A 13,800-nucleotide genomic window follows, 5' to 3' on the forward strand; every position below is an offset into this window, starting at 1 on the left:
AATTTCCATCGTATGGAAAATTTTAATTTGAGGTGAATGAAAATCGTTTCGGAAAACAATACGATATAATCGATTAGCCGATTATATTTTACCGATTCAAACGAGTCGTGTTCGATTATTTATTTTTTTCTGACTCGTTTAATCGATGCATAGATTATTTTTAGCTTAGTGGCCATCGCTAGTCGATACTAAATAGAAATTGAGCATTAATCTCCACCGTTGAACGTATTATAGGTATGTATACACACACACACACACATATTAACGTGTATTTGTACAATGATAACAAGCAGCCAGCCGCTCATTTTTTCACGTGTACGTGTGTACGCACCGACATGCATGCCTGTATGCGGGGCATTCCATGACATCTCGATCGAGATTGGCTTGAGGAATTTTTTTCGTACGAAAGTACGTGACGAAAAACGCAATTGTGATTTTTTTCAGTAATTTTCGCACCAGCGTATCCGAAGTACGATTTAAAAGGTGGAACGAATAACCCCGCACTATGTAAAATCTGATAAAATTCATGAAAATCTTATGAAACGTGACAAAATTTTTGACACCTATTTGACGATGGAGATTTCAAAAGATGACTAAGAAAAAGGATAAGAAAACAAATTGTTATTGTTATTGGATTGCATTTTTGATACAAGAATGAGCATAAAAGATCATTTATAACGTGGGCTGAAAAATTTCTATTCAGAGAGATATTACATTGAAATTTTACATTCGCTCTTATCTAAAAAATGCAATCCAATAATAATAACAATATTTTCAAAACTGTGTATCTTATTTGTCTTTCTCCATCTTCTGACATGTGTTTAAAATTTTTCTTACATTTTACAAGATTTTCCTGAATTTATTCCAGATTTCAGAAAGTGGAGAGATTTGCGTTTCAACTTTTTAAATCATACTTCGGATACGTTGGGTTAAAAAATTTCAAAAAAATTCAATCGCGTTTCGCGCCACGTACTTTCATCCAAAAAACTTACAAACCTAATCCGAGACATCGACGTAGTAGAATCTTGATCGAGATGCCAAGGAATGCCTCGTACGTATGTGGATACATTTTACACACACACGTGTGTCAGCAATCCGCGGAATTCTCTGGGTCGAATCAGAATTCGACGTGATACGTGCCCTATCTTGTACATATATGTATATACTATCTTGATACATATCACGCACGTCGGTATATAATGCATACGTACACCATACACGTATACTTTTACACGTAGGCGATGAAAATTCGTCTGCATCGATTGATCGCCGAGCATAACCGGCATCGAGTACGTAAAAGCGCAAAGAGATTTGTTCGTTTCGTGGGAATGATGTGAGAAAATGTGTGCAAAGGGAAGCAAAGTTTGTAAAGCAATTGTTAGATATGTGAAATGAGAAAATGGGTAAACATTTACCAAACGAAACGTCCTTAACCTGCTACTTGCAACGTTTGTTTGCCATAGGTGTGTAACACTGCAGGTACTAAAGTATCATATGTACTCACATAATGCCTCTGCCCGCTTATCCGGATAGAGAGAAAGATAACGACGATGTCACGATTGCGATATTCACGAGAAAAAAAATATAACGTAACGCAAACTTGTCGGCTCGCGGCGCAAACGGATTTTCTTCGGCTTTCACATCGAACGCATTTACGTGCGCAGTGAAAAGTGCCGAGAACGGGTACGAAACTTGACTCAGGCGACAAACGCGAACACTAAACACTACCGCAAGACACTTGAAAACGATCTTCTCATTTCGAATGTCCATCCACGTTGCTGTTGTTGTTGTTCCGTGAAGAAATTCGCTAGTTTATATACATATATATGCACATGTATTAATAACGAATCACAGCGGTAAAAAGGTGAAGCGCCGTTATAACCGTTCGCGTTTGTAAACTTGGAGTAACTTTGGAACAGCAGGCAACTAACTGGCTGATGGCAATCGTCTGTTCTCCTATCCTTTCTCCGAGAGACCGCCGCGCGTTGGGCTCGAAGGTTTGAACGAAGTGAGAGAGAGAGAGATGTAAAAAAGATGCAGATGCCTCTGAGAAATGCGTGGAAAAGCAACGAGCACGTGAATTCCGTCTGCTGCGGCTCTTCTCCCCGACTGTGCGACTAAACTGGCCGAACCTCGACTGAACCAAACTCGACTGAGTCACTGTTGTCCTCCTTCCACCGATCGCCTGAAGGTTGATAATAACCCGACCACGTGGTCCTCGCACCTTGAACGAAGAGGTTGTTGCTACGTACGAATTTTACAGGCATAGAAATATTTCAGGGACCATGCGGAACCAAAGAACTCGGCGGTTCTTACCAAAAAAGTATTTTACCAAACGATAAGCTGCTGTGAAAAAAAAAAAAAATTTGGCAAGCAAAGTGTCCCAGCGTGAATCAAAGGGTTAAAAACCTTGAGATTAGATTTTATTATCAAGCGTAAGAGAGGGTATGAAAAAAAAAGTGAAATGATCAAAAATTGTGCATTACGGTAGGAGGACGTACGTGGATAGTAAAAAAAAAAAAAATAAAAGTAAATGCGGCATACGCGATATGAATACGGATATATTACAGCGACACTCAAGTTAATGAAGATTTTTCATTTGAGATAAAATTTGGGTCGAGTCTAGCCGCGTTGCGGACGAATACGCATATACGCACTACTATATTTACGACACATACTATTCGTACGTATGAATATTTAGCCTTTTCCAGAGACGAAGAACAATAAACTTAGATTAACACTTATTATTCAGCCCACGATCATGACGTCATTCTTCTCCGTTGCCGACCACTGTTGACTCGTAAGCCAAATATATTTATATAATATATGTACATGTGCTCAAGGCGAAGGATAAATTCGATTTGGGCGTGATAAACAGGTTATTTTTTCGGTACTTTCACATGTACCGGGTGATCGACGTGACGATTTTTTTTACGAATCAACAATTCACAACAACGACTAAAAAAAAGAAGGCGGGGAAAAAAAATTAATAAACAAGTAACTCTGCGGAGGCTCGGATTTTGGTTGAAACTGGTTTGAATTTTCTTGTCCAATCGTTGTAAAATAATTACTGCTGTCACGAAATTTGTTTACATCCGATGAACCTGTGTAATAGAGTAAATTCATACTACAAGCTTTTCTTATTCACCGCCTGCAACCAGCATTACATCCCGGAAATCAGGCGCCTGTTCATCTCATTCTCAGTCCCAACACCAAGACGTGGTTCCTCTGTTGTTCCCAATTTCTGTTCCATATTATTATTATTATTGAAAATGAATTATCCTATCAACATTGTTACGATTGATTTTTTTTTCCGAATCTTATCTCATCACGAAGTGTCGAATATTCTCACCGAGACTCACTTTCGTCCGTCAATATGTTAAAAAACAAGCGCATAGTATAGTCTATAATAGTATAGTCTTTCAATTCATCCGCGTTACAGGTATACGCTGGTCGCGCTTTGTCAAAGAGGATAACCAACTAATTAAAACTTTTCTAGATACATCCGATAAGCCTGACGTCACGACGAGGAGGATGAGGGCAAATTTGCTGAGACTGTAAGGAAGGAAGGGAGGAAGATATTCCGATATACCTACACCACCTGTCTTGAGATGAGTTGAAACCGTCTCTTCTCCATGTCGTTGAATGAATAAAAAGTGGATGGTGTCGAAGCGATGAAAGGAAATTTGATTTTCGATTTTTTAAAACCACGACATTTCGAACAAGAATATCGTACAGGTTGTACATACAGATGTAACATAGAGAAAAATCTTTCTTGTATTTCTAACTCCCAATATCTATGATCTATACATATATATATATATATATATATATATATGTATATACACATATATGCTTGAATGAAAATTCTCGGAGGTGAACAAGATCAAAGACGCAGGAAAAGGAAGGGATCGAAAAAAAAAATTCTACTTCACTTGATATCGTGTGTATAAGGGAATTACGTACACTTACATGCGTGTAAAAGCCCGAAGCCCAAGAGACTGGATCAAAGATAGAGAAAGTGACGAGGTCAATGGGGGGTCTGTATAAGTTCGCGTTGGTGTATTTTTTTTTTTTTAGGGAATTAGCGATGATTCGTGGAGGAGGTTCGTCTTAACCGTAGGAAGAACGATAATTAATTGATGGATTGATCGACAATGTCTGGTTACTTCGTTTCGTTGGTGTAATTAACAAAGTATCCGACGAGGTTTTTTCGGTTGATGTTACTTCTTTTCGTCAAGAGAGTGAAGTTGGTAAGGTTGGGAATGTAACGATTGATTTTCAGGAAAAATCACTATTTCGCAACTATAGGATCGTCTCAATTTGAGTGATATATTTTTAAAAAGCAAAGTGTATTCAAATTATGGAAATTAAACTCCTTTTAAGCACTTCTAATTTTTAAAACAGTGATTTTAGTTTCCATATTCCGTCACATTAACGTTACTAACTTCGATCCGGTTCTACGTCTCCACCTTCTTTCTCCGCTCGAGAAAATGGGGATGGAAAAAAAGGAAATCCCCGTGTTTGAGAGATAAATCCCATCTGCACGTCGTGATTCTGTGAAACTGTCACTTTAAAAAAAATTTTCACCTGAAATACCTTCCTTGTGAGGGAGGGGGATGAAAAGGAAGGAGAATTTCGAGATCGTACGTTTAATGAGTGATGAGGCATAATTGCGTTTACCTGATCAGCCAAGTTTGAGAAGTGGAGGAGCAGGAGGAGGAGGAGAACATCGAGTGGACTTGTAATGGCTAAGATTATACAACTGGTGATACAGAAAGAAAGAAAGAAAGGAAGGAAGGAAGGAAGGAAGGACGGGTGCGCCGGTACTGTAACTGCTAAAACGACGTCTGAGGTGAATCGATATCTTCGGCTCCTTTATCCGTCGGAAGTGAGGAGCTCTGGTGGTAGAGTATAAGATACGTACCTATATAGCGTCTAATTCTCTCCTCTTTCTCTCTTTCGCCGAGAGCTGAGACAGAGAGTTTTAAGGGGCCGTTAATGACTTTTAGCTCTAGCCGAGTGCTTACTGACTGGCGGGTTGTGGGACGAGGAAGAGCAGAGAATGAAGAGAAGAATGAGACGGAGGAGGAGTGGAAGAAGAAGCAAGAGAAGGAGGAGGAGGAGGAGCTGAGCTAAGAGCCACGAACCACCGCGAGGAGTGGATAGGAAATAAAACAACCCTCGATGCTCCATTAACTTGATTGCTCCGACGCCAGAACCAACCAAGCTGCTGCCGAACCGTTAGGTGAGGGAGAAGAAGCGACTACCCGTAGCATCGGAAAAGAACGAACAGAGAACTCGACTCACCAAAATCCAAACGGCACGCCTGGCTGCCGATTCAACGGTGAAATCAAACCGTCCCACGACAGCTGACACGATATACAGAGAGAGAGAATGAGTAACGCTGCAGAGTCGTCGTCAGATTCGACAAAATTAATCCAGCGTAAGGTTCAAAAATCTGTTTCCAACAGCTATCACGTGATTATCAAATCACCTGACTTTGCATAGAATTCGCAACAATTGCGGTAAGATTTGATGTGATTTCAAAAAATTTCATTGTCATCCACGAGCATCGTCGTGTAGTATTTTTAAACATTTAAAAACAATCGCACACCGAATTATCTATTTCTTCTGGAAGATCAGTAAAATTATCGCTGCCGTATATTACAGTATAATTAAAAAAATGAACTCACCAAGATGTATGCTGGGTGTTGTTGTTGTTGTTGTTGTTGTTCTGATTACCCCCGGAGTTTCGTTCGCTAGATATATTGACACACTGATTCAAAGACCTTCTTGAATTGTTGCAACAAGCAGACCTCTGACTGGATACCGCACCCTGTTGCACGACCGATGAAACACTGTGTTCGCAGCACTGTTGATGTGAGGTTTGATTAATCCTCCCGGAATTACCACTACCGGGAGCACTACCACCACCACTCCCTATCACTTGACCTGCACCGGTGAACTCATTGTTATTCCCCTGTCTAGTTTTTGGCCTTAGTAAAGGTGACGTAGAAAACTCTCCCCGCTGATTGGAGTTCGAGCTACTGGTCGAGCTTGACGATCCCGGACTTCCACCGAGGCGACTAGCCGGTGGCGGAGCGGTGTAACCGAATCCTCGAAACCCTCGATAATGGGACTGATGGTGATAGGGATACCCGGGTGGCGGGGGTAGCCGATAATGATGATGGAATCCCAGGTCCCTCCGCATGTACGGGTCCCCGGGATCGGCGGCCGGGACGTAACGGTCCGTCGGCGTGTGGGCCGATGGAGTGACGTAGAGATCGACGTAACCGGGGTAAAGGATCTCCGGCGGTGGCTGTGGCACGTACCTCTCTACCGGTGTGTGCGCCGAGGCGTAGGCGCGGTCGGTACCGGCGGCTACCACGCGCCCGGTGGACGGGAAACGCTCCTTGGGCTTCGGCAGGGACAAGTAGGCCTTCTCCCTGCCGGGTGAGCCGTGAAATCGCTCGATTCTGCTGGTCCGCTGATCGGGGCCTGAACTCTGGGACCAGCCGGACTGCTGCTGCTGCTGCATAGCGGCCGGACTCTTGTACTTCTCAGGCTGGTTCTTGGCGCTCCTAGCGCCACTGGGCGACGAAGGAGGGTGCTCGAACCTAGATTGATGCGCGCCGTACCGCTGGGCCAGAATTTCTCCGAGCCGATCGCCGGCGCTGGTTGAGTACCGCTGCAGGTCCTGATGGGCGGGACAAGCGGCGGGTGACGACGATGCCGAATACCTTCTAGCGGCTGAGGATTGGCTCTCGGTGCTCGACGCGTACCTCTGGAGGGCACCCTCTGGGTTCGGTGAGCTCGACAGGTATCGTTCGAGGTATGCCGAGTTCCTGTCGTGCCTCGGCGAGGCGGTGGGCTGGGATTGGGCCTTGTCGAGAGGGCGGGTGGCGAAACGGTCCGAGTTGAGGCCCGGGTGGATCGGGGAGGGAGATAGCAGCCGCTCGGATAGGGGGAACCGAGAGCCTGCGTCCTTGGGCTGCGAGGCGGGGCAGGCGAAGCTCTCGCTCGGGGTTGGCGACAGCGGGGGCGGCGGTATGAACCGGTCGTTTGCCGGCGCCGGCGACGGCGGCGAAGGGAAAATGTCGGCGACGACGATACCGCCGACGGGACTCGCGTAGTGACCCTCGTCCTTGGGGACCACCGAGGCCAGGAAGTGGTGCTGCTCTCCGTAGATCGCGAACCGGTCCCCCCGGGCGAGGCCGAACTGGTGGTAGCCCTGGAGTCCCTGGAGACCGAGGTACCGGTCCTGCAGGTAACTTCCGTCGGGCGAAGGCTGATCGGGCTTTTCGTGCTGCTGGTTGTACCGGTGCAGCTCGCGAGCCGCTCCGCCCCCCGAATATCGGGGCCCCGCATGCTCGCCGTCGAGAAATCCGACGCGATCCTGATGCTGGAGGTATCGCTCTCGGTCCCCGGGAGACGGCGAGGCGCTCGACGGGTGCGGCGAAGATCCTCCGCTACTTTGCTGCTGGTGCACATTTCCGTGGTGCACGTGGTGCACGTGATTGTGATGCAGGGGGTGCGACGCGTGCAGCAGTGACGTTTGCTGCTGCTGCTGGTGGTGAGACTGTAGTGATGATGCGGATGGCTGGGGGGGCAGGTGGGACTGCAGTGACTGTGCTGGCTGGGACTGCGATAATGACGATGACGATGATGAGGATTGGGACGATGCCGTTGAGCATGGCCCGAACTGCGTGGTGGCGGTGTGCTGGTGCAACAGGAGACGTTCTCTTCGGCCATAGTCGTCGTCCGTCGGCATCCTGGTGGCCCGGGGCCCGCTGTCAGGACATCTGAAACAAGCGTCGAGACATTCTGTATTCATTTTCCGGTCTTTTGTGGATTGCTTGTATTCGTTATGTACGAGAATATACGTTGATATCGAATATACATGGACAATTATTACCACAGGATAGTTGAGTCAGTTATATATGAACAACGAGACAAATGTATACGATGTAATCGTCCAAATTAATAACGTTGTCAAATTTTTCAAAAATAAAGAAGATACATAACGAATTATGAATAGTTCCAAAAGCTGCTGATTATCGCTGATAGAAAAAAGGAGTCAGGAGTTTGAAATTTTATCGAAAACGATAGTCGTCCGGAGGCATCGTTATAGACCCGGTATCACAGATTCGTGCATTAGGTTTCATACACCTACTACACCGGTATAATAACATGTGAGAGATTAGAGAATAGGAACAATGGCGCGTTGGTCCCTCGACTGCGGAGTGGTGTAATGTAGTGGTTTACTGCTGGACGGAGTAGGTAACCAGCAGCCATCCGGCGAACGGACTGCAGCGAAGCGACACCCTGGGGACACGGGATATAATCTATTCGACCAGAGAACTAGAAAAACAAAGAAGCCCAATATCCCGTCCGTCCGCCAAACACACAATACCCATGTGTGAATGCCCATACCCGTCATCCCCGTACGCAATGAATTTCGCCAAAAGTTTCATATACATACACAGCCATGATCAATTCCTGAGCATAGTACCCAGTGGTCCTGGAAATGTCCTTAAATTTTCCTTGTCCTTCAAAAGTCCTGAAAACTATCCTTAAATGTTTCTAATGCCATGGAAATGTTCCATGTTCAATGTCCTTGAATGACTTGAAAATGTCTTGGAAATGTCCTTGAATATGTTACGGATTTTTCACTGGACATCATGCCGGGGCATTGAAAGTGACTGGAAATTTCGTTATTTGAGTCTTTCTCTCTTCTCGGATAGAAATCGTTCGCGGCCTTATAGAAGAGGATCGATTTTACAGTCGCTTCGCTGGTGCCTTGACCCAAAGCGCGTTTTAAGGATAAGACGAATAAGTTCGTGGCGTGGAACGCGGACGGCTTGCAAACTATTCGGAATTTCTCGACTGCTCATGGGAGGGGGGGGGCATTAGCGAGGAATAAACCGAACCTTAAGAACCATATAGGATATGCGGTATCCTGTACCAAAATTCCTCTCGCTCGCGCTGCTGCCCTCGTTTCTCCCTGGCGAGAAGCCCGGTTGCTGTGGGCGAAACTAGTTGGCAAAATACAGAGGAAGGATGAGAAGCATCGGGCGAGGAAGGTTGTTCGGCGGAGCACGCAGCTGTCAGTTCTCATCAATACGTCAGTACACCGGCCCCTTTATTATTCTCCGATCCTTCTCCTTATTCCACCTTCCATCCGGGCTCCCAGGTTCGGAGATTACGAGGAGATGATGCGGGAGCTTCGGCCTGGGAAAACAATTTAGCAAATCGCTTGTGTTTTCCCGTAAACCACGCACAGCCCGAACGCCTTCGTCGAGGCGAATCCAGTGAGTCCTCGATCACTCATTTCGGATCATCAGTTCTCGAGATATTCAACTTTGAAGGAAGCCGCTAGCGCGACTGGAGCGATTCGCTCGCGCTAATGACACCTCCAAACCGTACTATCTAGCTATCTAATAGCCCGAATTGGGCGAGTAAGGGCTCGTTGAATTCGTCTCGATGCCGGCAGTCGTACGGCGGTAAAGAGAGCACCGAAATCGGCGATTTAAAAAAGGTGAGGAATAAATCGAGCGCCGAATTAGATGTGGGAATTTACCCGTGTGTTCGTCCGGATAAAATCAGGCTACAGTAATTCATCTCGCCCGGGGGTTGCCTTGAATTTACGTTTAAACCGACGAAGCGCAGATACACACAGAGGAATAAATATATGGTACGAGATTATTATTGGAGGAGTCGTAGGAATCCCCTTAGTCGGTTGGCGGTTGGTATTTTAATCGCGGTCCTATCTGAGCTTTCCTGCTTGTTTCAGAATCCCTTCGAGAATTCCCTCCCCCCACGCCCTCGTCTCTCTCCTCTCTCTCTCTCGTAATATTCCACCACGCATTCCCGAGACTTCTGCTGTTGCTGCTGCAGGGGCTGAAGAGCTCGTCGAGGGAGGTTCGATACCGCGCGTCTATATATATATATGCGTGTGTGTGTGTGTGTTACAAGAGAGGTTACCTGCAATATATCCCACATATCTACACGTACATACATACGTGAAGATACATATATCGCGGACGTATTTCATCCTTATCGGCAAGAGGGACAACCTTTTTATCATGTATACGTATATGTATAGGTGTAATATACCTATATTACCCTGCAGCACGAAACACTCGAGCAAACAACAACCCCGTCATCCTGCAACCTACTCTTCTTTTTTTTCGCGTTATTCTTACGCGGAATTCCCTCCTCGTTTTTTCAATATCATTTTTTCTATCCCGCTTAGCCATTTGCTCGTCGATTTATTTTTTCGCCATTTTTCCTCTCTCCTACAGTAAAAACCATTCAAGAAGAATTCTAAACCAGCACTTGCATCTCTTTTTCTCTCCCCTATCTCGAATTAGCGTGGAGAAATATATGTTCACGGGGGTGGCAAAGAGAAGTGAGACTGAACCGCGACGTCGCTGTTATACGAGGTAGTTCGTTACACCTCAGGACTGTAAGATCGCGATTAAGCGTATACTAGGAATATTATACAGCACATGTGGGGCTTCGGGTTATACGGTTAACTTTGTTAATAGGAGACGCGATTCCGGAACACCTACACACGAATATATATATAAATATATCAGACGCACAACTTATTATACGATACCCTTTATATACCTATACGTTACAAGCTAATTGCGCAAAATATTAAATGATTAAGTTTTAAAAAAAAGTCGCATCATGTATTAATAACTGATGGAGAAAGATAAATTTTTTCTATTCATTTTGTTGTTTTAAAAATTTTATTACACCTTTACTCGTAACAAAGGAGACACGTGATTGCGACGGTAGACTATGTCCTAAAATTCCTCTACGTTATACCGATTTATACGTGTGTTTTCAAGGGGCGGAGATGTGGAGGGAGTAAGGGAGGGCCAAGGGTGAAAATTGGGGGTTAAGATCGTGGTAGGAAACGCTAGTTGGTCACAGAGCGTCCTTAATTAATTAGCGCTAATTATCAGACGTGCCCGAGTACCAGGAAGCTATCCCGAGTTTCTAGATGTTGCAGCTGGGGGTAGAAATGGGGGTGAGGGGGAGGAAGATAGCGGGATGTAGTAACATCTAGAATTGGACCGAAATCCAAGCTACCCGCGACTTCCGGCCGGCGGTGGTGCTATGCGGTGTGCATCGGGCTACCCGGACAAGAGGTAGAGACCGAGAACAAGAGGAAGAGGGACAAGAGAAGGACGGAAAGAGAGAAAGAGAGATGGCACGTGACTTATTTGACAAACCGCAGGGACGTAATGATAACGGTAATTGGGGTTGTCGCGAGTTGGGGAAAATTTTAGATTACGCAATTTTTTTTCTCATTATTATTATTATTTACGGAGGTACAACTAATTCGGAAAGTCTCTTACAAGGTGGAGAATTCGGTGAAACGAATAATTTCACTATATTACTTCACGTACTTTTGGTAGAAAAATGTATTTTGTTTTTAGTTTCATTTTTGTATTTTATCATACAAATGTCGGATTATCGATTTTGCTGTTCCATGTTTTGACCTCTCTTTACATTTTGTCTTTCCGCATTTCGACTTTCCATGTTTTCAATTTTCTGCACTTAAACTTTTCACATTTCTCAATTCTACGAATAAGATTTTCACGCTCATGAAAATTCTATATTCCGTTCCTTCTATCAATCATCAATTCAAGTATTTTACTCCCAACCCAATCCAGATAATTGCAACATCATTTACACGCCTACATATCAATGGTGTAATTTTTTTGCCAAGATTTAAGCACCTTGTAAATATTATACGTTTCATTGAAAAATATCAAGTTCAAGTTTAAAAAAAGCTTAACAAAATTCAGAAACTGAGTATTCAAATATTTTCAACTCTCGTGTAAAAAATAAAAAAAAAATAAAATAAGAAAATGTCAGCCAAGAGATGAATGAAAAAAAAACAACAATGTAGAGTAAAACGGCGAGACGAAACCTACAACAGTCCCGTTGTAAATAAAATTGTTCCTTCTAATCCGGTAGCGGGAACCTTCCACCATCCAAGTTCCATCCGACGCACAACAGGAGCAGCTACAACGATTTTATCGTCTCCAATTCGTTCTAATGTCATTTCGTATAAACTCTTAGGAGATTTAGGAGTCCCTTGGGCACGATGAGGCCGCGAGGTGCGAGGCTTTCCAGGGCTCCGTGGGAGAAGCGCCGGTGGGTTTTAGGGGTGTTACGTAAGACACGCCAGCCAGTCGGAGCTCTTGCGATAAACCTATGCCACTGCATGAATGTGTCTACGTCGTACCCGGTATCGGACGAGTGTTCAAGTTTTTGGGTCCGAAGCCTCTGCTGAGCTAAATGATAGGCAACTTTTGTTTCTCAAATCGAACCTTTAATTTTTTTCAATCGCATGCTTCTTATTTCTCGTTGAAAAGTGAGCAAGTTTTATGCCTAGTCAATTTAAAAAGCAAAATTTGGCATTATTAGTTGGCAAATCATTAATTTCACACGAAACATTATACAGGCTATAAAATATATCTCATACCTACGGTAGCTGTATTATACTTCAGATAACTTGAGACTCGAATTGAAATTTCTCTTGTTTCAAAAACAGTATTAATAACAACAAGGGGAATTACGAGAATATTAATGATATTATACGTATACAAAGAAAGAAGACACTTTAGTCTTCATTTTTTCAATGGAAGTTTCATTCAAAAAATCTTTTTTAATTAAAACAAAAAAGAAAGATGAAAAAAAAGGGAAATGTATGAAATAAAATATCGCCGTTGGATAATTCGAGTCGCGACTGGAAGAACCGGAGAACGAAGTTCGCGCGATGTGAAGGGTGGGCGTATACTTATCCTAGCCTGTATTATACAGGTATAGTCATCAGATCCTTGAAGGAATCGGAGGGGATTGGAAACGGGATATTGCGATCACTGATAGACCAGGGAAAGAGAGAGAGAGAGAGAGAGAGAGAGAGAGAGAGACTCGACTCTCACTTGCGGGGCGGTCTCGCTATCAAATTGATATGCTGGCTGCACGTAAGCCAATATCAATAAGTTCGGATTAGAATCGTGGTCCATGGAACTAAACTGCTTCTTCCATCTTCGATCGCATATACAAGTCATAGCTTTGGTGCATATACCTGAGTAGAAATAGGGCTTGTAAATAAATTTGTACGTCAGCTTGGATGGTCTAAGATAATACCTATTTTTAGGAGTTTTATTATTTTATTTATTTATTTATTTAATTATTCATTAAAATACTTGGATCAATTTCAATTTAACGATTTTATTACTTAATAGTTTCATTGTGGACTTTACATTGATTGGATGCGCAATTTTCCCATTTTCGTGCATACGTATTGTTGTTGAATTATGTTTTTCAATGTTTGCGTAACGTTGATTACCGTAATTGTATAATTTTTATCACACCGTCACGATATGTATTGCAAATGTTTGAAATGCAAATGGATACGCGGGACAAAAATTTATTATATACGTATTTTACGAACAGGAAGAGAGTCAAACGGCGAGAGTCGGAAGGAGGGTCACGCGAATGGATAACTTATAACTCTCTCTTTTCCTCCCCTAATTTACAAACCGTTTCACGTAACGAGGAAAACTAATTAATCAACCTCTCGAGCCACTGCAGAGCGAACCTATTTTGTTCTCTTTCTTCCGTTCAGTTTCTGTACAAATATTTGTATCTGCGATGAAAAAATAATTCAAAACTACCTCAGAAATATCGGGTGTGATATTAAATTAATTATACATTCAAAAGTGATTTAAAATATTGCAGGTAATATTTTACAAAATTTTTTAA

At 43.6% G+C, this 13,800-nt stretch overlaps 1 protein-coding gene across 5 annotated transcripts in view; it reads right to left on the bottom strand.

Moving 5' to 3' along the window:
• Positions 1-13,800, bottom strand: part of LOC124186597 — a 56,596-nt gene that overhangs the window by 24,205 nt on the left and 18,591 nt on the right. For all 5 annotated transcript variants that reach the window (XM_046578431.1, XM_046578429.1, XM_046578430.1 and 2 more), the window contains one exon: positions 5,697-7,805. In XM_046578431.1, the coding sequence (XP_046434387.1) occupies positions 5,697-7,774 (2,078 nt within the window). In that variant the 5' untranslated portion in view covers positions 7,775-7,805. The remainder of the gene's footprint in view (positions 1-5,696; positions 7,806-13,800) is intronic.

This window comes from Neodiprion fabricii, chromosome 7 (genome assembly GCF_021155785.1).
Source record: "Neodiprion fabricii isolate iyNeoFabr1 chromosome 7, iyNeoFabr1.1, whole genome shotgun sequence".
Classification (NCBI taxonomy): Eukaryota; Metazoa; Arthropoda; class Insecta; order Hymenoptera; family Diprionidae; genus Neodiprion; species Neodiprion fabricii.